Here is a 26,076-nt window from a genome sequence, read left to right on the forward strand (position 1 = left end):
GACAAAACCCAAAAAGGCCACGCTGGACCAAGAGACAGCGACAGCGTCCCGGCGAGCGGGGCGTACAAGAAATGAGAAGGAATGGGAAGGGAAGGGAGGGGAAGGAAAGACAATGCTCAGCTGCCGGCAGTTTATCGCCGCAGAGCTGGCACAGAGGGCCGGTGCGGCCGAGCCAGGAGCCGCAGCAGCCGCGCAGCCCCGGCCCGGCCCGGCCCGGCCCCGCTGCCCTCAGGGCCGCGCGCTGGTTTCGCTTTCGCCTTCGCCGCCTTTCCCCGAAGTCACGTGACGCGCCCGCCGCCCGGGAACGCCCCCGGCCCGCCCCCGCGCACGCGCACTGGGGCGCGCGGCTCCCCGAGCGCAGCCGGCACCGTGACAGCGCCGAGCCGGAGCCGAGGTGAGGGGAGCGGGCGTGAGGGGCCGGGGGGCGATGGCCATGGCCATGGCGTTGCCCGCGCTTCGGGGGCTGGCGGGGTGAACGGCTGGTGTAACTAAAGCTGTCGCTTCCTCAGACCGCTCCCTGCCCGCGCGACGCCCACCGAGCTCTGCGCTTTGGTGTCCTTGCACCTGGGGAAACAGGAGGTGTCTCCGAGCGGTCTTCATTCCTGGCAGGAACACCCCTGCTCCTCTGTCGCCTGTCGCATCCGCTCTCAACTCCTCGCTCTCCACAGCTCGCCCTCTCCAGACCTGCCCTGCCCGGAGCGCTCGAAGCGGGCCCCTGTCCCCGGCACGGTGCTGACGCCGCTCCCGCCGCTCCCGTGCCTCCGGCGTCGCTGGGCAGCCTCTGCTGAACAGGTGCGCTGCTCCCTCCCTGCGGGGCTGGGCCGGGCACGGAGCCGGCCGAGGGCTGGGACGGCTGCCCGCGCCCTTTGCTCCCGAACCCCGCCGCGTGGATCGGCCGCGGTCCCCCGGGAATGCCAGGAAAGGAGGTAGAGGAGGGCCAGGGAGGAGTCCTGGGGTGCATCGGGTGGCCAGCACGTCGAGAGGGGTGATCAGCCGCCTCTGCTCGGCCCTCTGCTCGGCTCTCGACTCCTAGCTGGAGTGCTGGGTCCAGGTCTGGGCTCCGCGGTACTAAAAACACCGGGAGCTGCTGGAGAGGGTCCAGCAGAGGGCACAAAGATGATGAGGGATCTGGAGCACTCTCTTACAAGGAGAGACTGCGGGAGCTGGACCAGTTCAGTCCGGAGTAGAGAAGGCTGAGAGGGGATCTCATCATTACATGTAAATAACTCAGAGGCGGGTGCCAAGAGGATGGTGCCAGACTCTTTTCAGTGATGCCCAGCTACAGGATGAGGAGCAGTGGCCACAAACTAAAACACATCAAGTTCCACCTCAACATGAGGTAGAACTTTACACTGAGGGTGGCAGAGCACTGGAACAGGCTGCCCAGGAGGTCATGGAGTCTCCCTCTTTGGGACTGCTACAGCACACTCAAATGCTGTGTTCGCTGTAATCTGAAAAACACACATCAAAAGCCTCCAAGCCTTCACTTTAAACATAACATTTTTAACTCCTTTGCTTCTCACACCTAGCACACACCACTCAGCAGCTGAGGGCGCTGGCATATAAAAACTAAAGGATTTGGTAGGAAGGGGCTTAGAAGACAGTCCTTCACCCTGATGCTGCCCTGTTTTTTTGGATGGGTCTTATAAGCAGCCATTAAAAAATAGAGATGTGAGTGGATTTCCATCTCACCACTCATATTCTGAGCCAGGGCTGTTCCTTGGACATATCTTTACATGCCATTTCCACTACAAGCTGATCACTTGCACCTTAGAAGGCTAAGTGATCTGCTTCTAGAGACCCTACATCAGAGCTGAAGCCACTCTCACAAAAGTGTTAGGACTGAGAGAAGCCGTTCTACACAGTCTTAATTCATTTAAGCACCCTATATCTGCTGCACAGGTTACTTGAATTTAGCCTGAAACTATGATCATGAGAACTAAAACACATTGAAAAAAACATATTTCCAGTTCTTCTCCATTTAAAGTGACTTGAGATGTAGTCCATTTTCAGAGCAGGCAAGTGTGGACACGAATAGCAACTGAAAATGGGCACTTAGAGGGATCTCTAACTTTTCACTCACTCTTGGTGCTGGGGAATACCTCTGCACAAGCAAAAGGTGGTACTCCACGTTCAGGATCTCAATTATGCAGAGTACAGGTATCAAACACACAGGTCCTCATTCCCATATCTGCTAAGCAAGAGAGCAGTAACACCAGCAGTACCCTAAATGCCATGAAAATGGATTCAGAGGAAAAGGAAAAAAAGAAAGCACCACACAGCCACTGACTCATTTCCCCTCCTCTCTACAAGGTGGGGTGGGGAGAGAATCAGAAAGGTAAAAGTGAGGCACATTATGGGCTGAGATAAGGACAGTTAACAGGTAAAGCAAAAGCCATGTACACAAGAAAGCAAAAGGCAGGAGTTCAGCCATCCCAGGAAAGCCAGGTTCCATCACACCTAACAGTGGCTTGGGGAGACAAACACCATCATGCAAAACGTCCCCCTTTCCTCCTTCTCCTTGCCCCAGCTCTGTGAGCTTGATGCAACGTGGTCTGGGATGTCCCTTTGGTCGGCTGGGGTCAGCTGCCCAGCTGTGTCCCCTCCCAGCTCCCTGTGCACCCCCAGCCTCCTCACTGGTGGAGTGGGGTGAGGAGCAGAAAGGGCCTTGGTGCTGTGTAAGCCCTGCTCAGCTGTAACAAAACCATCCCTGTCTTACCAGCACTGTTTCCTTCACAAGTCCAAAACAGCCCACACTAGCTACTGTGAGCAAAATAAACTTTACCCCAGCCAAAATCAGCACATCCTCCGATTTTGTCAATGTCCATGAAAACTTCACATTAGTTATTTTTCACCACTTCGGTCCAAATGCTGCTTAAACATTTACGCTTTTTTTTTCACCCCTTCCTCAGAATGTCTCAGTGGTATCAACTTCAGCAACTTGATTCCAAGTTTTTGGAGCAAGTTCACCAGCTATATGATGACAGCTTTCCTATGGAGATCAGGCAGTACCTGGCACAGTGGCTGGAAAACCAGGATTGGTAAGCCCAGAAATTAATTAGGCTTTGGGTTGTGTGATAAGCAGTGCCCTCAGAAGTGCAGTTACAGGCAGCAGCAGAATGCTGGGGAAGCAAGCTGCTGGGTGATCCTTTGCTGGTAGGATGTTTCGATAGCTCCAGCCTGTGTTCCTGTCCCTCTTCAGGGCTTTCTGGAGGAGCCTGACACCTGGAGTAAGTGTCCTTGCTCACAATGTTCTCAGTGGTCCAGAACAAAGGAGGCTGTTCTAAGACCAGTTAGTTACTACCTTGGTAGCATCAGTCTCTCGCTCTTCAGAGAGTCTGAACTTCTGCCAGACTTTCTGTGGACTGTCTTCTCTTTGAGGGGTGGTACAACCTGCATAGGCATCAGGGTCACTTTGTGGTTCCTGATGTGCGTGGAATGAGTAAATTAATTTGAACAGAATGTGGCAAAAATAATAGAGAAACAACATTTCTGTATCAAGGAAAGTAAAGTCAGCTAAGAGAATGAAACTGGCCTACATTTGAAGGCAATTCTCAGTGCTTGCATATTCTACAACTGGAGTTGGGGATTAAAAATCAAGTACACCTGTATGTATTTCTTGGCTCTTGCATTGGAAGTGTATTTAACCCAAGCATGCTTTAAATTATTCCAGGGAACATGCTGCCAACAATGTATCATTTGCTACACTGTTATTCCATGACCTGCTGTCACAGCTTGATGATCAATTCAGTAGATTCTTGATAGAAAACAACTTTTTGCTGCAGCACAACATAAGGAAAAGCAAACGTAATCTTCAGGTACGCCTGGGTTATCTATGCAATGTACACATCTATATGTTATCTATATATCTGTACGTGTGTTTGATTTGCTTCAGTGCAGTCGGATGCCTCTAAGCAGCTACCCTGCTCTGAGGGATTTTTGCAGAGGTTGTGTGAGAATACTGATTTAAAAACCAGAATTCAAGTGTTGTTCCATTTTTGTTTTGATTGGCTACAGTTAGAAAGTTACAGTTTAATTACCAGCACAGTTACTGTTTGAGAATTCTAGGAAAAAGAAAACCCCCCAGGGTAGCACCATCCTGAGCAGAGCAGGGCAGTACTCAATCCACAGCACATTTCAGCTTTGTGTGCAGGTAAAACAAAAAGGTGGAATTTGCATCCAGCCTGGACTGTGTGTTAAACCAGCAGCCATACCAAGGTGTGGGAGGGTGGCTCTTGAGGGATGAGCTCTCTCTAGGACTGTAGGGTAGTATCCCACGACTCCCAGGAATGTCTCTGACCCTTTCCTGTTGTTTTGTGCCAGTCCTGTCTCTTCATTTGCCAATGAACTTCAACGGAAACTCACTCTTGGAGCTGGTTGTGGCGTCACACCCTGTAATCCTGGAGCAGGCTATGACCAGTGTGTTCCCTGAGGCTCACTCTAGGGTCACCCTAATTTTTTTTGCCAGTCTGAAAGTTACTGAAATACAAGAGATTATGTGTATGGACTTTAACAACAGACTGTGTCTCTAATGCTAGGATAACTTCCAAGAAGACCCAATCCACATGGCAATGATCATCCACAACTGCCTGAAAGAAGAGAGGAAAATACTTAACTGTGCCCAGGCATGCAATGAGGTAACAGTCTTGAAATGGCTGCTGCAGTTGTATCTTCCCTTGCCTATTGTTTGGGACAAGGGAAGTGGATGAAGACTGGCAGGGGAAACAGGCTATCCTCTCCCTGCCCAATAAGAGGTTCCTTAAAAAAGAGAAGAGTGAGCACTGATATGTACCAGCTGGAGAACACTGATTTGTACATGCATGGCTGGGCAGCATGGCTTTTTTCTGCTGAATGAAGCATTTGGAGGATAAATGGCCCGGAAATACTTTTTATTCCTTGAGTGACATAAAAGCTATGCTGGTTGTTTTAGTGCTTCTGTAGTACGACGTAGCCTGATGTGCCAGTTGGATTTTTTTTTTTATAATTAGTGCTTAATTCATAAATCCAGTAAGATTTTAGGTTTGTTCTTCTGCACTTTGCTCCCCAATTTACTCTCTATTAATGAGCATGCTGCTTTGGACTATCTCTGTAAAAGTGATGCATCATTCTCCTTCCCAGTTGTCTCCAAGTATTTCTTTCTAATTTTGGTGGTGTTTTGGGGTGTTTTTTTAGTGAAGCCCTTTTCTTTCTTCTGAATTATAGGTAAAGCCATATCTTCTCCTTCATCATCTGTTCTCCAGCTTCTCGCCTTTTTTCCTTCCTTTGCAAGAAGTGTTTCGCCATAAAAATTCTGCAGCTGGGAAAGGCATGCAAAATACATAGATAGCTGTAATCCACTTGTGTAGAAATAAAGTGATGACTGACCAAGCATGTTAATTTCTAATACAGAAATACTTCAATTTATAGCAAGGCTTTGAATGTGCAGCGTGGGAAGAGCACTTGGGCACGGGTTTTCAACAAGGGGCCCTTTGCAAGTGTCCAAAGCAGCTGCTCTAAGAGTGTGAGTCTGACAGAGCCCCTGTAGCTGCAGCACAGCTGTTTGGTCCTGGCACGAGACATAAAGCATTTGCTGCTGCCTTTCCAGTACACAATAAATGTGGGTCATCAAAAAGGGAAAAGGAATTACAGAATGGTTTGGACTGGGAGGGACTGTAGAGATCATCTACCTTCCTCTAGACTGGGTTGCTCAAAGCCCAATCCAGCTTGGCCATCACTTCCACCACTGACTTAAATCCATGATGGGGGACCTTTGGCAGTTTACTAAAATAAATACTTTGTTTCTTTCAAATTCACCGGAATTATTTTTTTTTATACTACAAAATTTTAGTATGATTCATCAGAACAAGCCATGCTTCCTCAGGTTGTTTGTCAACCGGTGCCACTCATTTTCAGTAGTGAAAAAAGTTACGGGTCACTCTGTTTTGACTTGTTCTGCTTCTTCCCTCAGATGGAAGTAGGGAGTGTACAGAACACTGCAACTGGGATGCCAGACAAGCAGAAGGAGCTTGATGCCAAAGTCAGGGATATTAAAAGCAGTGTTACAGTAAGTATAATCTAACTTTTCTCAGTAGGGTTTGTTGATTTGCAGATGCTGAAAATTAGACTTGATAAAATGACAAAAGTAAGGTGGGGTTTTCAAGTCTATAAACCAGGGATTTTCTGAACATAGGAAGTACCTTGTGTCTAAACTTTAGCAACAAAAGCATTTTATCCATCTGAAATACTAGCATCTGAGGGAAAAAAAAAAACCTCTTAAATTATAACTGACCAGTTTGTTGCTAACTAGAAGATGTACTTTTTCTTAGCATATAGATCTTTGTCTTAATAAGTACAGTCCCAACAGAAAGCTTTTCTCCAAATAGTACATAAGAATTTGGAAGTTTAAAATGCTATGTGCTGTTCCAAATTTTACCACTGTAGCCTAGGTTCTCCTAAACTCTGTGAACTTACATGGCTTGACCACAAGGGCATTTCCGTACTTTATAAGTAACAGATTTCAGTTAGTTTTGAAGGAGGAAGGATAAATAGAAGGTGATGAAATGTAGAAATATTTCCTGTTTGTCCAGGAACAGACATTGCTACAAAACTGGACTTCATGTCTGTCAGGGCTGGTACCAGGCAGTTCCTAATCAGATCAAGTCTTGCATTACTTGAAAATATTAAATAATTGTGTCCACCCTCACTCGTGCATTACAGGATGTGGAGCAGGACATCAAGACATTAGAGGATTTGCAAGATGAATATGACTTCAAATGTAAAACCCTGCAGAACAGAGGTGAGTCATTTTTCAAAGACATCCCCTATTGTATATAGTTTGTCAGAGTAAACTGCTCTTTATGTCAGGGCACTGAGCCTAATGATCACACAGCCAAACTTACTGGTCTTGTCCCTTGTTGATTAACTCTGCTTCACACTGATACCTAAATTTCTGCATCAGTCTTTTGTTCCAAGTAAGAGAGTCTCCTTGTTAACACAGCATTCCTTTGCCCTTTACATCCCTTTGCCATTAGAAGTAGCAAATCCTGTAGGCTCTGTGACCATTCAGTCGTACACTTAGTGATGTTTCACAAATGCCAAACCAGCTTCAGGTTTTGTAGGCTCTTGTGTACCAAGGCAAACACACAGAGTCCACACTGGTTTCATTGTACAGCTCTGTCTCTGTTGTTGAATTCTTTGTTCCAGAAAAGGCTTTCGTTTCTAACACAGCTTGGCAGAGCTGACTGTCCCTTAGAACAGGGACATGTTCAGAAGGTACTAAGGGAAGCACTAAGCCAGCGTCTTGCTTTTTGTATTTGTCCCCTTCTCACCTCAGCATTTCCCCCACCCATCCTTCAGCACTCCTTTAGCCTCACATTCACAATTTGGACTTATTTTACAGAACATGAGTCCAATAGTATGTCTCAGGAGGAATACAAGAAAGAGCAGCTGAATCTCCAGCACATGTTCTTATCACTGGACCGCAAGAGAAAGGTAGCATTCGTTTTCTTTCAGAAGTCAGCAGCTCTTCATCATAAGCACACATTCATTTTCATAGAATTTACATAAATTAGCAGTAGGAAGGTTTTTTAATACGTCAGTTGAACTGAGATATTTACAGAGTTTTGCAAAACAGATGAGCACTAGCTAAAACAGTACTTAGTTCTCCTGTGTGAAGTATTTATAATAAACAGGGTAATCTCATATTCTGTGTAGGAGGTGGTGAACGAGATAGTGCAGCTGCTGCAGAGCACAGAGCACACACAGGCTGCCCTTATTAACAATGAGCTGGTGGAGTGGAAGCACAGGCAACAGACAGCATGCATTGGTGGGCCACCCAATGCCTGCCTCGACCAGCTGCAGACCTGGTAAGTCTTTTGTAAGACCACATTTAAACCCTGTTATGAAGGAGCACCACATCTAGGAAATATACTGATTATTTATATGATCCCTTTTCATTTAGCATAACTGCATTCATTTTATTACCTCATCACATTTCCATTGAGCACAAAGTGTACTCCAGGCACTGCTACATCCTCAGGGACAGTCACCTGGCTGGTGCCTCTGCGCTAGTACAAGATAAAACCATGCTAAAAGTAATAAGATTGTGTCAATTGTAGGTTCACCATTGTTGCTGAAAGTCTGCAGCAAGTTCGTCAGCAACTCAAGAAGCTTGAGGAACTGGAACAGAAGTTTACCTATGACCCTGATCCCATCACAAAAAATAAACAATTTCTGCAGGACCTAACACACAAGCTTTTCCAGCAGCTCATCCAAAGGTAATAGACCATAAGGATCTTTTGGTGTTACCATGAATAAATAGATGAAGAGCACCTTCCCTACCATTCCCTCAGTATTTCCTACATAGTATCTTTTCATTTTCCAAGGTTTTCCTAAGTTTATCAAACATTAAACTGAATTACTGGTTTTCAGATTTACCCCATCTAGGATTTCCACAGGTTCAGGCCTATAGAAAGGGTTTATGTCATTATTGAAGTTAGCAGGAGCTTTGCTGCAGTACACATCGATTACAGAGTCAAATTCTCAGTCTGTTAGTCCATATCTCACTTCAAGCTTCAAAGTTCAAGTGAAGAGAGGCAAGAAACAATCTGCATCAAGCTGTGCCCAAGATAGAGACACACTAGATTCTCCAACCCTTTATCACTGGACACATCATCTTTGCCTCCAGCACGGGGAGGCCAGCCCTGCCTCTGTACCACCTTTTTGATGCAAGTTACTGTAGCTGGTAGTTGCCTCACATAAGATCAGAAACCTATTCTGTAAACACACAGTAGACAAAAATTTGGGGTGTATCAAAACAGGCTAGCCCCAAAAGTTTGTTTCTTTGGGTTTAGCTGGCCCTCATCAAATCCCCTGCTAATGTATCCATGCCTAGGGCATGTGTTGTTACGCAGTACGGTCCCTGTAAGAATTCAGGAAGCCCTAGGAATGGCAAACAAAGCAACACTCCTCGCTTGCACCATGCTACTTACAGCACAGTGTTCCCTTGCTGTTTGATTTCAGAGAAGTGTGGTGTAGCAATCTCCCTCCTCAAGCCATCAATATATTGCAGAAAAGCCAACACTTACAAAAATCACTATTTCTAGCCCCATTGTAACAATTGAAAGGAACTGAGTCACACACTTCTATGTAGATTGAAGCTGAGTGAATAAAGTATTACTGGTAAATCAGCATTCTTTTAAAGTTCACTTTTATATGGTCTCTTATTTAAGAACAGTACAGGTAAATAATAGTGTGCCTTTAACCTGTTCTTCCCATAGCTCCTTTGTGGTAGAGAGGCAGCCTTGCATGCCAACACACCCTCAGAGGCCACTAGTCCTGAAGACAGGAGTGCAGTTCACTGTGAAGCTGAGGTATGTTTTCCCCTTTCCCTGCTCCTTTTTTGTGGTAAGGCTTTCCTGTCACTGGCTTCCTGCAGCCAAGAGGATTGCACAGCCTGCCCTGCAGCCCAAGGGCTGAGGCAGGAGGAGGGAAGTGCCAGGGGCAGGGGCTTTCTTCTGGCAGAACTTAACTCACGTTCAGCTTTTACCCTTTCCCAGAAGTGGGGTGTACCGAGTGTGTAACAAACACAACCAAACAGCAAGAAGACACATGCAGAGCACTTTGTCATGCCAAAGAGTAACTCGTTTGTCCATTTGGTTTTATCTCTAAATGTTGTCTTGTATGGAGCAAGCTTGGAGCCTGCATGTAGCTCCCCCTGAGTGTGCTGAAATATCTGTGGTAAGCAACACAATAGAAGAGAACTCTTTTTTTATGCTAAAAAAACCATACTTCTCTTTCCAGATTGCTGGTGAAACTGCAGGAACTGAACTATAACTTGAAAGTGAAAGTTTTATTTGATAAGTATGTTGCCTTTCATCCCTCTTATTTCATCCCTCTTATGTAATGGTAAACAGTTCCCACACTCAGAAACCCAAGAGCAGTCATATTAGAAGTGTTGAGTAGGGCAGCAGCAGGCTGGTTCTCCATGGCAGCAGGTACATCCTTCCCCTTTCCTTACCCATTCCCTTGCTCTAAATCTCTCTCTGCCACCAGAGGCATGTCACAAAGTGCAGATGGCCTCAGCTTCCCACCATCAGCTCCACAGAGGAGAGCTCACTACTGCTAAATCAGACATGGGGCAGCACCTGGGCAACAGCCACTCTGCTGGGGTGTTTCACCTGGGTTAGCATGAGGTGACTGTGTGGAATTGAACTGCACCATTCCTAGTCACATAATTCAGTCACATCTCTAGAATCCCTTCCTTTTTGGGTAGAGTCTAGTAAGGAATATAGTTATCCTCAAGCTGCCTTTGAATAAGAGGTATAATCTGCCTACCTGTAACACATGACATGTTCTCAGTCAGAGAGAAAAAAATACAGCAGTTGAAACAGATTAATACCAATCTTTTGTATTTTTGTAAGGGGTTCAGGTGAGTTTTGCACTTACTTCAAGGATAGGGAAAGTAATGTGACAGGCTGTCCAAAATAATGACAGGGACTGTGCTTTCAAGAAAGCAAGTGGGTTTTTGTCTTCCCAGCCAAGTAATTTTGTTCACCTGAAATGGCTCTAGGGTCCAGAAACTTGCATAGAATGGTAAAAAAGTAAAAAAGGAATTCTTATGTGGCTGTGGGAGGTGAGTCTTTAAGAAGTGCACTAGGTAGAATGAAACTCAGTAAAATCCCAGGTGCTGGGAAAACCAATTCAAGTGATGCAGCAATTTATTCAACAAGTTTAAAAGCAGATTTAGAGTGGCAGAACTATTTTTTTCCTCAGATCAAGAGTTAAAATCTTTAGAGTAAAACAAAGTACTTATTTTGATTATAAAGCCCCCATAGCAATATCAAGCCTCAGTAAAACACAGGCTGTGTAGCACAATATTTATTTTGACTTCTTTAACCAATTGCCTCATCTTTTGCACAAGAATTTCACAAAAGCATTTTACCAGTTCTCAGTCAGCACTGTCAGCTACTAAAACATGCACACTTTCTGTGTCTTTGGCAGAATCTTTAAAAGATTATTTTGTCTCTTTTTTTTCTTGACAGAGATGTAACTGAGAAGAACTCAGTCAAAGGGTATGTGGCATCAGAGTTTGATATATTAATGTTAGGTTCTTTCAGTGAATGTGAGATTTAATTACATTTTCTCTCTCTTTGTTTAGGTTCAGGAAATTTAATATTTTGGGAACAAACACAAAAGTAATGAACATGGAAGAATCTACTAATGGAAGTCTTGCAGCAGAATTCAGGCACTTGGTAGGGGGGTTGGTTTTTTCTTTCTATTACTGATACAGCCACTTAATTTTGTAGTAAAGCGTGGTAGGAAGGAAACAAATTGCTTTTGTTACTGAAGTCATTATTCATTTTTTTGTGTAAAGAGGAACTGTGATTATCTCTTTTTCTTTGTTCTGTCCTTTTTAAAATATTTTTGCCTGTTTGAAAATTAGAATCAATCAAAATGGGATTGCTTGTCACTGAAAAAGGGACAGAAATGCAAACAAGAGTATTTGCTGCCATACAGCTTATGCTGCAACAGGTTCTTGGGGGAAGGAAGTTAAAAAAGCCTAGAAAGGCTGGTTTGGGCCTTTCAGAGGAAAGTCCATAGATAGGGAAGTCTGGAATAGTTTAAAGAGCTTTGAGTCTGGAAGATGAAATTTGTCAGAGAGTGTGCAGCTGCAAGAGAGTCAGTGCCTTTGGCAGCTATGGGGCACTTCTGATCTTCAGATTGTGAGGGAACACTTTGGTTCCATCACTACAGCAGGAGAGGAAAAATGCAAGTCCAGAACCAGGGAACATGGAACTCTACCTTCATTGTCCAGAACTGAGGCTCTCTAGAATTTATCATCTGATCCTGAGGGGTACTTGGATAAACCAATATTCCATCTGGTCCTGATTTCATACTGCACAGTTTAATCCTTTGGCTCCCACACCTTAGAACCAAATAGAATCAAACACTAGAGCAGCAAGTTTGCATACAGTTGAGCAAGTGGAAGTCTACCACTTCCATTTGTGGCTGCCATAAAAGAGTGACAGGTTTTTTGTTCATTTGCAGCAACTGAAGGAGCAGAAAAACACAGGGAGCAGAACAAATGAGGTAAGCAGCACTAACCTTTCCTTTGTAAAGTTTTAGCAGAATATTTACAAGGCATTCATTTAAGACAATGCTCTCTGCTCAGACCTATGAAGACACATGTGGGGTGAGAGATCATAGGAGAGGAGTTCAGTGTTTCTACAAAGTGATCCACGTTGGAAGGGTCTGCAAGGAGAACTACAGCCAGTATGGCAGTGAGGCAGTCTCCCACACTGGCATCTGCCTTTAACAGGGCTTCCTGGCAAGCACAAAGTTCTCTGTGGCTTATAGGTGGCAGCCAAAAGAAACCCAAAAAACATGCCTGGAGAAGCAGTTTTAGGAAGTCAGCACTGTCACTTGACTTTGACCTGTATGCTCTTACTGAGGTCTGGAGTGTGTGACCGTGGGCAGAAGAAGGTTTTCCCCATGATAAAGCTCCATTACTTCACCCTAGGAATTTTCAGTCTCTGAAAAGTTTTTTTTGGTTTTTTTTTGTTTTTTTTTTTTTCTGAAGGGTCCTCTGATTGTGACAGAAGAGCTTCACTCTCTGAGTTTTGAGACACAGCTGTGCCAGCCTGGTTTGGTAATAGACCTAGAGGTAAGCCTTAGATCAAACAGATGGACTTCAGTTCCTGCGTGTCGCTTGTGCTGACTTAACTTTTTTCTTTTTTAAGTACTGGATATCAGGTACTTTCAGTTATTTCAAATTAGGGAAATGACACATCACAACTCTGTATAGACACAGAGATAGAATTCTGTCGGGTCTCTGGGTAAATACTAATAGATGTGCTTGCATAATGTCTGATACCTAGAGGGCTTAAACCACAGGGTTGGTTATCAGTTCACATTTATTTCAGAAGCAGTCTGCTGTGAACTCTGTTGTCACTATCAATGCTGGGATAACTGACACTAAATGAAAGTCTTTATTAGACAAAAATCACCCAAGTCTTTCCAATGTTTCATCATACTTTTTCCCCTACATACAAACTTCTATAGAAAATGTCAAGATTATGCAAGCAGGGAATTAAAACAGAAATGAGTGTGTGGATAATCTCAAGGAGGATTGTGGCAATAGTGCAGGGTAACCTGACATGTTTCCTTTTGTTCCTCTTTCAGACCACATCCCTTCCCATTGTTGTGATCTCAAATGTGAGCCAGCTTCCCAGTGGATGGGCTTCCATCTTGTGGTTCAACATGCTGTCTACTGATCCCAAGGTATTTGCAAGAAAAAAAGATGTTTTATCAGGTACTATGTCTAATTTTCAAGCATTGTTTGCAAGTGGCTGCTGCATTTTAGCTCTGCAGATGACTCTTACTGAGTTTCAGGTGTAGAGAGGAGCAGTGACTTCCCTGAGCAAAACAGAGCAATGTTTGAAACCCACATAACAGTTGTGTACATCTATTCAGGATATACAGCACACAGTGAGAAGCAAAATGAACATTCAAGAACTCAATTATGGTGCACTTGAGTAATCCAGCAATTCTGCCTGCTGGGAGAAGACCTATCCAGAGCCCCAGAGATTGCTTTTCCTGGAAAAGAGTGCCTGGAAGAATAGCTGCCTGCTCCTGCAGAGTTGTTTCAAGCTGACATTCATTCTTAAACCTGGAGCTTGTTTGGGCAATACAAAAATTCAAGTGGCATTCCAAAATTAATGTTTGCTAACTATAGCTTGTATTTTTCTGTTCCATTTTAGAACCTGTCCTTCTTTCTGAATCCACCTTGTGCAAAGTGGTCTAAGCTCTCTGACGTTCTGAGTTGGCAGTTTTCTTCTGTAACAAAGAGAGGACTTAATGCAGATCAGCTGAGCATGCTGGGGGAGAAGCTTCTTGGTAAGGTCTGCTTTCATCACAGATGGCCTGTCTGAGTTGAAGCTAGTTCTGCACCTTTTCCTGCAACCCATTTTAAGTTCTCCTTTCCTCTCACAGCTTTCCCCCTCCTACAATATAACTCTGCAGCAAGGAAGCATTTTCCACTTTTCAGTATGGCAGGGTTTTTAAATGAGATCATGTCATGAAAACAATCTAACTTGGGAGTTTTATGCATTAGAGCAACACAGATTGGGCCTAGTTCTGCCTTTTGAAGTAACACTCATGTTTAGTCAGTCTGTGAAGTGGATGTTTCTTGGCATCTCTTGGGTTTTTTTTAAATCCACCTCCATTCATTTTAACTTCATGCATGCCCCCAGCTACAGTAGGGATTCACTCTTCATAAACACAGTTGCAATATCAGCATGCAAACACTGTGGAACTGCTAAAGAATATCAGACTGAATTATCTCCCACATGAGTGTCCTTAATAAAAAACCCAGCCGTGGGTTTTGTTTCCAAACTCCTTGCAGTTTGCCTGAATAGGCAGGGCACTTTACACTGCTACTGATTTTGCACAGCAGACTCTAGATTAAAAATACTATTGATACAGTATATTTGATCAACCTTAAGTTTCAGGAAAAAAATTATATTTAAAGGTTAAAGGCATTTGAGATTGGTGTGTCTAGGTGGCAAGTACAGCATTCCACTCTCTAATTCCCTCAAGACATAAGATCTGACAAAAAGCTGTTTATTTATTAGATTGTTTTTCAAATTTCTACAAGGAAAATAATTTTTTTTTGTTTAATTAACCAACACAAAGAGACCAGTGATATATTTCTGTGGCAGATTTGCATTTCAGAACTACAGGGGTTTTGTTTAGCTCTGGTAGGCTTGCTACTTAAATCTTATCTCTATAGCTAAAAATATTACCCAGCTGAAAAAAAGTCCTGGTTGCTGAACACTATATTCAGGATTCCTCAGTGCAAGGAGACAGAAGCAGCAGGGTGCCAGGGCACAACCTGGCTGCTGGTTTTGCAATGTGAAAGTTGACAGAATCTTGATCTCTTTGACACCAGCAGTATCAGTAACAAGCTCCTTAACCCAGTTTATTTTTAGAAAAATGACAGAGAAAAGCACATTTATTGGAAGCCATGGCATGGTCTTTAACAGGGAGAATCTGGCTCTGACTACAGTCAGGGTCTGAAAAGCTCCCAGCTACTGAAGGCCCAGCACAGGACTTTTCTTCATGGTTTGGATATGGTTATGAAACACTGTGGACATGCAAACAAGGCTGAGGGAAACAATTGCAACAGGAATAAGATGAGTCTGTGGTTGGGGTAGACTTAGGAGTCAGGAGATTCTGGGACAAAAGCCTGCAAATCACCAGAATCAAGGTAGGAAAGGGCTTAATCTTAGGGAGATGCTGCAGGGTCTGCTGAGCCTGCAGAGGAGTTTGTGGGCTGCAGCTTTCTTGCTGTGCTGGCAAGAACTGTGCAAGGATTCAGTTTCCTTCCTGGGAGCATTTTGCAGCTGGCAAGTGTTTGGTGCAGCACAGCACAGAAGGTGTCGGGATGGATTGGTTCCCATTACACAAGGGCTGCTCACACAGGTTGGGGCATTGTAAAACCTCCCAGAGGGGAACTTGGCAACCTCCCCTGCAGTAGCTGGGAAAGCACAGCAGCCTGCCCTTCCTTTTCTTTCTTAGTCCAACAGCTGACTTCCAAATAAACACTCAGAACTTGATTTTCTGAGTGCTTTTAGCCTTACTAACTTATGGAACATGACTGAAGTCAAATTTATTGTGTTCAGGGCCAACAAACGGAGGATCTCAGGATGGCCTTATTCCTTGGACAAGATTCTGCAAGGTATGCACACAGTTTTAAAAACTGAGATGGAAGAGGGGTCTCATCTTACTTTATTGTGGATTTTGTTTGGGCTTTTTTTGTTTGTTTTCCCCCCCAAGTTGCCTACTTTTCTAGCAGCATCCCCTAATTATTCTAGGCCCTATATGGTCACGGGAGGCTTTGGTGGTGAGGTTAAAGTAGCAGCAGGAGGTAAAAGAGCTTGCAGTGGCAAGGAGTAGATGATTTTGAGACTGTTTTTGATCCATGTAAACTCCATAGGAAAAAAAAAGAAATAAATCTTTCAAACACAGCATCTCCATTATTATTAGTGCAGCTGCTATTAATAGAAAAGTTCTCCATTTTGACTATTACAGAAAATGTAAACAAAAAACCAGCAAGATGAACTATTCTTCTGTATCTTAGTGAAGGACATTCCCCAGACCAGGGGAAACTGGATCAGGGTGAAGATTAACACAGGGTGGCCAAGAGGGTCAGTATGATGACAGAAGGCCACATCATGGAATTTCACAACCCTGGCTGAAACAAGACAGGGGGACTCTTCACATTTCTTTCAGCTTTAGATCCTAAGCTGTATAGATAAGTAGGAGATCGCAGCAGCCAGGAGCAGACTGCAGGGGAAGAGCAAGGCTCTGGTGATGTACAAGCACTCTAATGCATTGATACAGATGCCTCACGAGACACTGAGATCCAGGTCTCAACAGAAAGTGTCTCTTAAGGTCTTCTGCTAGCCAGCCCAGTCAAAAACCCCAGTGGTATGGGTCTGCATGTCCAACAACTCCAACAGGGATAACACCCAGGCTATCCCTGTTAGCACAACAGCCTTTTATCTGCTCTTAGACCAGTGTTGTTGCATGTGAGAGGTGATGGATCACATATTTGTCAGTACTGGAGGCTCAGACAGGCATTTTAACTCATGTCTTGTTGTCCCTGTTCTCCCCCCTCTCATCCCTGCCTTTCCATATTCTGAATTTCAGGAAAATATAAATGATAAAAATTTCCCCTTTTGGCTGTGGATTGAGGGAATCCTGGAGCTTATTAAGAAACATCTCCTGTGTCTCTGGAATGATGGGTAAGGCCTTAGTGAATTTAAAGATGTGGTCATTGCCTCAGACTTCACTTTTAGGCTAGCAATTGCACCCTCAGGTTGGGAGGTTGTTTGTGCAGAGGGTGGATCTTGAAACTGGAAAAATCTGAAGCAAATGAATTCTAGTGGTGAGGAATCCTCTGATGAGACAACTGCTAAAAGCAAGAACATCAGATCACCAAGTTGTCCCATGTAAGTCACAGAGCAGGGCTCTGAATGTTAGATTAGATTTTGTTTTGCCTCTGCTCCCACTCTAAGTCGGTTCTTTCTACATCCTAGAACATAGCCAAGAAAAACTGAAGCACAAAAAAGTCTAAGTCCTAATGATATCCATTTTAAAAACCCAAAACCCAACCTCCCTGCCCGGAGAGAGTTACTGTGAGCTGCCTGGAGGTGGCAGCAGCCAGACTCGGAATGCCTGTGCCTGCACCGTGGGCCCTGAACCCGGCAGTCTTCACTGATTTTTTAAGAGTATTACCAAGTAGAAGGACTCTGCCAGATGGGAACACAGTTCCATTTCCCCTTTAATACTGGTTTAGTAAACTTTTCATTCATGGATTTCCGATTTCAGATGTAATTCTGCCCAAACTAGGCTTATCCAAAGTCACAATCCCGTGGTTTAGCTTTAGCCACATTATGAAATCTCATCAAACAGCACACTCACAGTGGAGTATCCTAGTATCCCACACTTCTGCAGGATCTACGCAGCAGGATTGCTTTGCCTTGCTACATTCAGTAGTGGGCTTCACATTTTTACCCCCCAGCTGCAGAGGAGTTCTGTCAAAGCCCTATGCAGTATAAGCCTTCTTTCCCTGCCCCAAACCTACCCCATTCTTTGCTGCAGTGCAGTGGGAATGTTTGTCACCATTACTGAAGCAGAGTGGCAGTTCTGGGATTGGGATTACATGTGGATTTGGTACGGGCTTGAATAGCAGAGACTCCTCTTGTATACAAAAGAGTAAATAACACAACCGCAGGAATACTTGCCTTTCTTCATACTTGAGAGATAGGAAGGCAAAAGACTTCCCTTACAGGATATCAACTACTGAACACATTTGTTACCTGAAGCATGGCATTTAAACCAAACCAAACACAAAGCTCACCAATCAAACTCCCAAACCCCATAAAACAGGGCAGCTTACTGCATCTGAAACTCTAAGCAAAATTATGATTGTTAAAGGGTTTTTTTGTGCAAAACCCACTTGCCCTAACTTAATGTATTCAAGGACAGTCATAGTACTCAAAAGATCATTATTGATGGAGTATTTGAGGAATAAGAAACAGAGACAACCTTTGGGGGAAAAAAAAAAGGCACCAATAAAAGCAAAACACCAAGCAACAAACCAACCAAAACCAAATAGCTGGGGCTTGGCCAGGGTCATACACTGGTACTGACTTGAACAGCTCCCTCCCCAGTACCTGTCCAGATCAATCAATCTCTTACAGTTACCACACCAGCCTCCTTGTCCACGCAATAACATTTGCTGAGCACAGTGAATAAGTCACAAAAGTTGAGCAGTTCCTGTAGAGAACAGGCTGAAGGCCCAAAGCAAACCCCACACCTGTAAGAGTGTGAGCTGGCAGCCAGCAGAGTTTGTTTCATCAGCCAAAAAGGAGAAACAAATATTCATTAGCATACTTTTGAACCTAAGACTGACTGCTAGCTGGGATCTGACCCTGTTACACACATGCAACTTCACTTCTGCTCCCACAACCCAGCTTTGACAGCAAAATGGACAATCATTTTTGTTCCAAGTTCAGAAAGATGTTTGTACAAGCCCCCAGGCCAAACTGAGAGTGCTGAGGGAAGCTGTGGCGATTCACAGCTGCCACGAGGCATGAATCACCACCTGACTGCAGCCAGTCAGTCCTGCTGCCAGCTGCTCACAGGACAAAGCCTTCTGTGAGGCTTTCACCAGTACTTCAGCTCTTTTAAGTGAAGGAAAGCTTTTTAGTTTTCCTAGCTTGCACAGCATAGCTTGGTTTTTATGTTGGGGAGTAACTCAGCTCTTTCTTTTCAAAATTACAGCTGCATTATGGGCTTCATCAGCAAAGAGAGAGAACGTGCTCTGCTGAAGGACCAGAGCCCAGGAACATTTTTATTGAGGTTCAGTGAAAGCAGCAGGGAGGGAGCAATCACCTTTACCTGGGTAGAGGAATCTCAGAATGGTAAGTCAGCAACAGAGAACCTTTGCTGATCTGCTTGTATCGGAACAAGAAGTCTTTAGGCCCTTCTCCTCCCCCCTGAGGACCAGCACAAGTCTTTAGGCCCTTCTCCTCCACCCTGAGGACCACCCCTGGCAGCAGCACTTCACTTTGATGAGCCCAAAACCAGCAGCAGGTGGAAGAGGAACTGCTGATGTACTTGGGTGGCTTCTTTCCCTTGGCTGCCTTCATCCCTGAGACATCCAAAAGTTAAAAGAAGGTTGATAGTATTTGGAGCATTCAGGAAGGTTTATATGTCTCTCCTGATGATTCATAAAAGCCTCAAGTGGTGTATTTGGATCAAATTCCGTAATAGGCAGCAGAGTTTGAATTACATAATTTTGGAAGAAGGTTAAAAAGGCAGCACAGCCTAAATTACTTAATGAAATATCACAGTTAATTTCCATGGACAAGTCACACCAGTCATTCTGAATACAAAGCACACCAGGAGCCATGACTGTGTGCTATCCCTCCATGCCTCCCTACCCCACAGAACAACTATGCTCCCTTTGACAGGCGTTAAATACCTCCTGCAGCACTGTACGTGCTGTCCAGGCAAGGCTTTTGCTCATGTGAACTCTGAATTTGTTGGAAGTGGCTGCAGCTTTTCGGGACACTTTCAGAAAAAGACTTTGAAACCAGCTTTAAGAACTGCTGCTTCTCTCCTCTGCAGAGCCACAGTTCCACTCAGTAGAGCCCTACACCAAGAAGGAGCTCTCTGCCGTGACCTTCCCCGACATCATCCGCAATTACAAAGTGATGGCAGCCGAAAACATCCCTGAGAACCCACTGCGGTTCCTGTACCCCAACATCCCCAAGGACAATGCCTTTGGCAAATACTACTCCAGGCCTAAGGAGGGTGAGTGCTTTGTGGGGCTCGTGCCTTTTAGCTTGTCTGCTTGTTCCTCAGCTGCTGGGGCACTGCACAATTTCTGTGGCATGGAAAGAAAGGGAGCAGTTGGCCTGAATGCCTCGGCGGCCTGTCCCATGTTTAGAGTTTAAGAAAAGGTCTGTTTTTAAACAGGCACAACGTGAGACGTAAAACTGAAACCCCTCATTGTCACTGGCTGTCACACGAGCCTGTGAGCTGTTCCAGAAATGTAGGTTCCCACTAACAGCCCTGACCATGACTGGTTATGGGAGGGGTTTCTTTGCCATTTTCTATAGGAGAACAGGAAAACTGACTAAAAATGGAATAAATTAACCATAGTGCTGTAAAATGCGTGACAGAGAGACTTGCACATTATCTGGGTCACAGGCTGTATTTTTGGTACAATAAAGGTGAAAATCTGACGTAAACTTGCTGGGGAAAAAAAACCCACAAGCTTTTTTTTTTCTCTCCTTGAAGCACCAGAGCCAATGGATTTGGATGGTCCCAAGGGAACCGGCTACATCAAGACTGAGTTAATCTCTGTATCTGAAGTGTAAGTTCTCACAAAAATGCGGGACTTTTAAGAACTGATCATAAGATTTTAGCTGTAGTTCATGTCTCTTCATACTGTTTAGGCTGTAGGTGCCCCTGTCAAGTCTTTCCTCTTTGAGAATCTGATCACAACACATTAATGAGCTGCTGTGTTCAAAACACCATTTTTAGGTAAAAACCCTAGAAACTTGCAGGGAGTTGTACTGCCAAGAAATTTCTTGAAAAGCACATTTTCAAAGACTTGTTGGACTTCTTTGGTTAGGATGTGCGCCCCTGAGTAGTCCGAGTTTTCATTTAAAGCCAGGCTGGCTTTGCAAAGCCTGTTCTTCCTCACAAGAGGCCTGGTTAGTGGTCCTTAAGGCCTTGGAGCCAGACAGGGTAGCCCAGCTGTGCCTCATTTCTTTGGTGACACTTAATCCCTTCTCTTCTCCATCAGCCACCCTTCCAGGCTGCAGTCTCCAGAAAACCTGCTGCCCATGTCTCCCGAGGAGTTTGATGAGGTGTCTCGAATGGTGGGCCCCGCCGAGATCGATACTGTGGTACATACCAGGAACCAGCCTGGAGCCTGGGGCTTCAGACAGAACGTGCTTTTCCCTTTTTCCCCCCCTATGTGACACATACCTGAGATACTTAAGCAGAGAACAGGTCTCTTCACAAGCATAGCTGGGGATCCAGAGTTAGACTGGGATTGCCAGCAATTGTTTTTCAGCCATGTCTGCAGGGAGAAGGGTGAAGAACAGGAGAGCAAAGCTTCCTGTGTGTGCCTTGCAGGCGGAGGAGAGATGGCAGGGGAGGAAGGAGTATCCCTGTAGTGCCTCTGGAGGGGTCTGTGTTGGGAGGGCCCCGAGCAGGAGTGCAGTTTGGAAGTGCTACCCTGGCAGGGCTGGCACGGTACTGCCTGTCAACAGAGCAGCGCTGTCCTTGCAGGGTGTGCTTCAGAAAGAGAAACAAATTCAAGTGATCCCCACCTCCCCACCCCGAGCCGCTGAATCCTGATGGGAATCAGTGCGACTGGGGCAGAACGTGGTCACGCTCTGTGCTTAGCAAGGACTTGAGAACCGGGGCTGGGTCTCAAGCTCTGTAAACCTCCTGTGTGACGGAGGTTTCCTTTTCTCCTTGCAGATGTGTACACATATCCAGCTCTGAGCTTTGGCCGAGCTTTCCCTGCGCCATTAGCACGGCCCATCCGCTTCACGCATCCTGTGCTGCAGTCAGTGCCTTGGTGACAGCGCTTCACTTCTTGGGTTTCTCAGCATGAAGGTCCAGCAGCAGTTTTAGCTGATGGGAATATCAACAGCAGCAGCCTGAGCAACCTCCTTACGTGCATATCTTTGTTTAATTAGCAAGATACCATGGACATCTTTGTTTAATTAGCAAGATACTGTGCCAGAGTGGAGGAAGAGGAAGGTGAGAACGTGAGTTCCTCAATGACAGTGATGGCAGAAACATGCATTCACTGTTTGAAGGAATTAGTTAAATGTTTAAAACAGTTAACTGTACATAGAAGGCTTCAAAGAAAAGCTGGTTCTTTTACAGAGGTTCTGTTCAGAAAGCTTACACCTTGAATTTTTGTCTGCATCACAAAAGGGAAACGCTCTACACATACCATGCCACACCAAATCCATGTGCTGCTGAAGTTTGTTGTGCTTTTAGCTCTTCTGGGCATGGCCCACGGAGAGAGCAGAAGCCCCAAATGTTGCCTGCATTTCATTTTCACAATTTTCACAAGGCACAATCTTGTGTAGGATGTTTAGCACAATCTTTCTCAAAAAAAGCATTTTTTAGGACACCACCTTCAAGCTGCATTGGCACATGCTGAGCTTGGAACCCAAGGTGTATAATCAAGACTAAAGCCTCTGCAGACTGCAGTCATCAGACAAAATCACAACCTCCTCTAGAAGGGCTGTAAAAGGGATTGAATTATGTTTTTATTTACTGTGCCTAATCTGCCGAGGTGAGGATCTGGTCACCCCATCTTCTGCAATAATACAGACCCCATGTAGGTTATAACAGGTGGAATGGAACTCAGTTTTCTCATGCATTATGTACCAGGGCATTTGTTTAACTGTTAATTTGAATAGCTAAAATACTTTACAGGTTTTGATAATGAAGTGGTTTTGTAATTAGGGGTAAGGCACAGGAAAGTGAAGAAGTTAAAGTTCATCCAGAGCAATGGCTGCAGGATATGCAGGCTGCAGTCCTCAAAGGATGAAGCTGTGCTTCCACCAGAGGAGGAGCAGGTTGGTTTCTCAGCACGTTTGAAGGCAATTAACAGCTCTCAGTTAAGAGGCAAGGCTGTTCAGGCAGCTGGTCTCTCTCTGAGGGTACCTGTTAGTGCAGGCTGCTCATCAGCACCGAGCCGAGCAGAGGGGCTGCAGGGCACTCGTGCTGCACCCCATCTGTGCAGGGACAGGAACACTGCAGGGGCCCTGCCTGAGCAGGGGCTTGGACAAGGTGACCTCCAGAGGCCCCTCCAGCCCCAGCAGCCGCTGTTTGGGAACAGAAGGACTGCTTCAGTGTGGTGTGCTGTGCCCAAGACATCTGATGTGCCCCCTGAAAAAGCTTCATAGAAAAAATAAAGGACCTAGAGCATGTAACACATGTTTAAATGAAAGTATTGCCAACACATATTTAAAAGAAAGCATTGCAAACTGACTTATTTTTGGTGCCCTGAGTTACTGAGATTAACAGTGCTACAGGAAATTACTCAATGCTTTTATCTTAATGTAACTAGCTGGATGTGCATCTGTTGCTAATACAAAAATCAAGTTGTTTTTTGAGCTATGCTTTGTATTCATGTTCTGCAAGTCATTACTTTTGTTCTTCAGTTTTGTGGGACTTAAAGCAGTGGCCTTATTCACAGCTTGGTCTTTCCATAGCCAATAGTTCTAGAAGCAGACTTTTCCTCAATGGAATATTCTTTTATAGAGTTCAAATAAAAGGAACTGTCAGTTGCCACTTTTGTCCTCTCTCTCCTGTTTTGGCTACTTCTCTTATAAAGTGGATGTGCCAGTCAGTATTTTACTACTCTGTATCTCATTTTAAACTTTAAGTTGTGCAACTAAAGAGTTACAGCTCTGAATCCTGAGGCAGTATTGATGCTTTTAATTCTTTGCATTGTTGCAGGGCTGTCAGCTCTGGAGTTCTTAGAAGGTGGCTGTTACCTTTTTTTTATTACTGCTTGTATCACTTCATTTGTTTCCATCCCCACACAACTTGCAATAAACTGAACTTGAATTTCTAATTTGAGTCCTCAGTAGGATAACTGATCTGTGGCTCATCTTTGCGGGCTACCAAGCTGGACCCTGCTGCTTTTCTCTGGGGCTAGTAAGTGACAAAATCCCTCATCTCACACTTGTCAGGCTTTTATAGGAACTGTACAGCCAGAAGAACAATAAAGGAAGCTGGTGGTGTGATGAAGGATAGCAAAGTCAAGAGAAAGCTAGACCTGTTCAGAGTACCTTGCCACAATTCCAGCATTAACAAAAAGCAGCCACCAGTGAAAGGACAGAGCTCTGGAAGTGTAGGTTTCAAAATAAACACCAAAAAATCAGGAAAACGCTGCATTACAGAAATTCATTCTGATTTCCTGAATGCTTCGCACAATGGAAATGACCAGAGTAGGTTTTCCAGGACAGCCTCCCCACAACTGAAGACTTGTTTCAATGGAACTCCTACAGATAACCAATAAAACCCAGCAGCACCACCATCATCTTGGTATTTCCATTTATTATGCTGTAAAAAGCAACACTATCTGGATTTTATTTCTTAAAATAAATAACTTTCATTTTCAGAACCAGTACAGCTCAAGTTTAGATTCATTCATGGGAAACTGCTAGAAATACATTCATCACTGTCTAGTCCCCACAATACAGAATCTAAAAGTCAAGATCAGCCCAGTCAGTTACAATGACCAGAAGTACACTGCCAGTAAGTATAGTCACGGATAGTCCAGCTCTGAAGCAAAAAAAAAAAAATAAATCTGGTACAATACAGTTTGTTCACAAAGGCTAATTAATGCTAAGACTACCACAATATTTCTGAGTACAAAGCATTAAGTTAGCTGAACGATTTTAGGTTGTGATACAGAAGAAACATAGAAGACATAAAAACAAAGGAGTGGGGAGGAATCTTCTTTGGAGCATAAGGAAGTCAGCGTTGGGTAAGATAACCAAAAGCTATTTACTGTAAAATCTACATGTCAGTGTCATGAATGATAAACAGCCAAACCAATGTACTGCATATATTTATATTTATAAATAACGCCATGTCTAAGTAGCTGCATCGCTGAATTGGACATTACAAAATAATCTATCCTCTCACGATGAGAAAATACTTAAACTAACCAGCAAAAATGCACTGAAGCTAGGACTGGCTGAAAGCACTCGGTATGAAAGCATTAAGTTTAGGGACAGCTATGATCTTCAATGTTAGCTCAGTTACAATCCTTTTGGTTTTGGTTTGTTTGTTTCACGTGTACTATATTACATACCTACGTCTAAAAATGCCGGTTTGAGCAACGCGATGTCAGTTCAATAAAGCTACATCAGGTATTTTTCTGAGAAGCTACAGAATGTGCTGTAATAGGGGCAAAATAGGGAAGATTAGCACTGCAATTTGTCATTTTGAACTAGGGTCCATCTGAAAATATTCCTTTACACTGAAGCTCATAAATCTGTTGCCTTGTGCTACCCAGTGACTGACGTGGCTCAACAAAGAGCCAGAGGCCATTTCATTCAGTTCTTGTTTACAACGGGGGTGGCCGTGACACAGGATGTGAAGAGAATGGGTTAAAAGCCTTCAGAAAAATAGCTGATCTTCAGAAGAACAAAAAAAAGAAAAAAAAGAAAAAAACCAAAACAAAAACCAAACCCAACCAGCTTAAGAACAGGAGGATTCTTAAGAAAAAGTGTTTGATAACCATGCCAGCCCGCTTCGAGATGCTGTTGGAGGGCTTTAGACTTTCAGACTCTTTCATGATGAAGACAGTCACAGCTTGTGATGAGTACCAAGCACTTTTCCACGTGGCTTGTCCTCCCTGCAGGGAGGCAGTATGGCATTTTGACAAGAGACTGTACAGGAACTTGAAAGGATTTATTCTCAACTATACTGACCTGCTGGGTCACTCTGGAGAAGTTACTTCTCTCCAAGCCTTAGTGTACTCATTGCTAAGGGAGGGTAATGTGGTTCAGATCATCTTTTTATAAAGTGCTTGGGCATTCTAGGAAGAATTTGGGCATTATTTCAGGAGATTTTGGTGCCAAAACACAGAAAATTTGAACTCTGATATCTACTAATGACTTGTACGCTACGTGCTAGCATAAAAACCACCATACACACAATTCTCGAGCACAATCTCCTTTTCCATGTGCTAAACGATTCCTGCCTTAAAACTCTTGTGCTAAAATCCTTGCCTACGTCCAACAACTGTAGTGTGTTGTGAGTATCTGAAGTGACTGCGCACTTCTGAGGTTTTGTGCCACACTACTGGCAGAAGCAATTGTACATGGGACAGGGAGCTGTGGCAGTATTGGACTTCTGTGAACTACAAATACCTGCGTCTACGTTTTCCATGACGGGGCACGTGCCATGCTGGCTTCAGTGGCAAGGCAACGAATGCCACCGTTCACCACAAAAGGCATTTAC

The 26,076-nt window shown here is 44.4% G+C and overlaps 1 protein-coding gene across 5 annotated transcripts; it reads left to right on the forward strand.

The window, feature by feature from the left end:
• The first annotated feature begins 270 nt into the window (after window positions 1-270).
• On the forward strand, window positions 271-25,290 carry STAT1 (signal transducer and activator of transcription 1). 5 transcript variants are annotated; one of them, XM_038142184.1, is made up of 25 exons: window positions 271-394; window positions 510-792; window positions 2,913-3,041; window positions 3,674-3,818; window positions 4,539-4,637; window positions 5,948-6,043; window positions 6,697-6,775; window positions 7,379-7,470; window positions 7,693-7,844; window positions 8,097-8,255; window positions 9,258-9,350; window positions 9,781-9,840; window positions 11,022-11,051; window positions 11,138-11,231; window positions 12,028-12,069; window positions 12,560-12,643; window positions 13,162-13,260; window positions 13,740-13,875; window positions 15,663-15,718; window positions 16,693-16,787; window positions 18,832-18,971; window positions 19,681-19,866; window positions 20,356-20,431; window positions 20,867-20,969; window positions 21,553-25,290. In XM_038142184.1, exons 3-25 carry the CDS (start codon window positions 2,914-2,916, stop codon window positions 21,574-21,576), a joined length of 2,268 nt encoding a protein of 755 aa, XP_037998112.1. In that variant the 5' UTR covers window positions 271-394; window positions 510-792; window position 2,913; the 3' UTR covers window positions 21,577-25,290. The 5 variants fall into 5 exon arrangements, with proteins under 5 accessions (XP_037998112.1, XP_037998113.1, XP_037998114.1 ...); XM_038142185.1 differs by having other exon boundaries at window positions 20,867-20,942; XM_038142186.1 differs by having other exon boundaries at window positions 20,867-20,930.
• The last annotated feature ends 786 nt before the right edge of the window (window positions 25,291-26,076 follow it).

Source organism: Motacilla alba, chromosome 7, assembly GCF_015832195.1.
Source record: "Motacilla alba alba isolate MOTALB_02 chromosome 7, Motacilla_alba_V1.0_pri, whole genome shotgun sequence".
Taxonomy (NCBI): domain Eukaryota; kingdom Metazoa; phylum Chordata; class Aves; order Passeriformes; family Motacillidae; genus Motacilla; species Motacilla alba.

Bases quoted from the DNA above. Each gene is read 5' to 3' on its own strand.
- STAT1 (XM_038142182.1), top strand. From the start codon at position 2,914: ATGTCTCAGTGGTATCAACTTCAGCAACTTGATTCCAAGTTTTTGGAG. The intron at 7,471-7,692 runs GTAGCATTCGTT...TATTCTGTGTAG, and splicing joins CACTGGACCGCAAGAGAAAG to GAGGTGGTGAACGAGATAGT. The intron at 13,261-13,739 runs GTATTTGCAAGA...GTTCCATTTTAG, and splicing joins TGCTGTCTACTGATCCCAAG to AACCTGTCCTTCTTTCTGAA.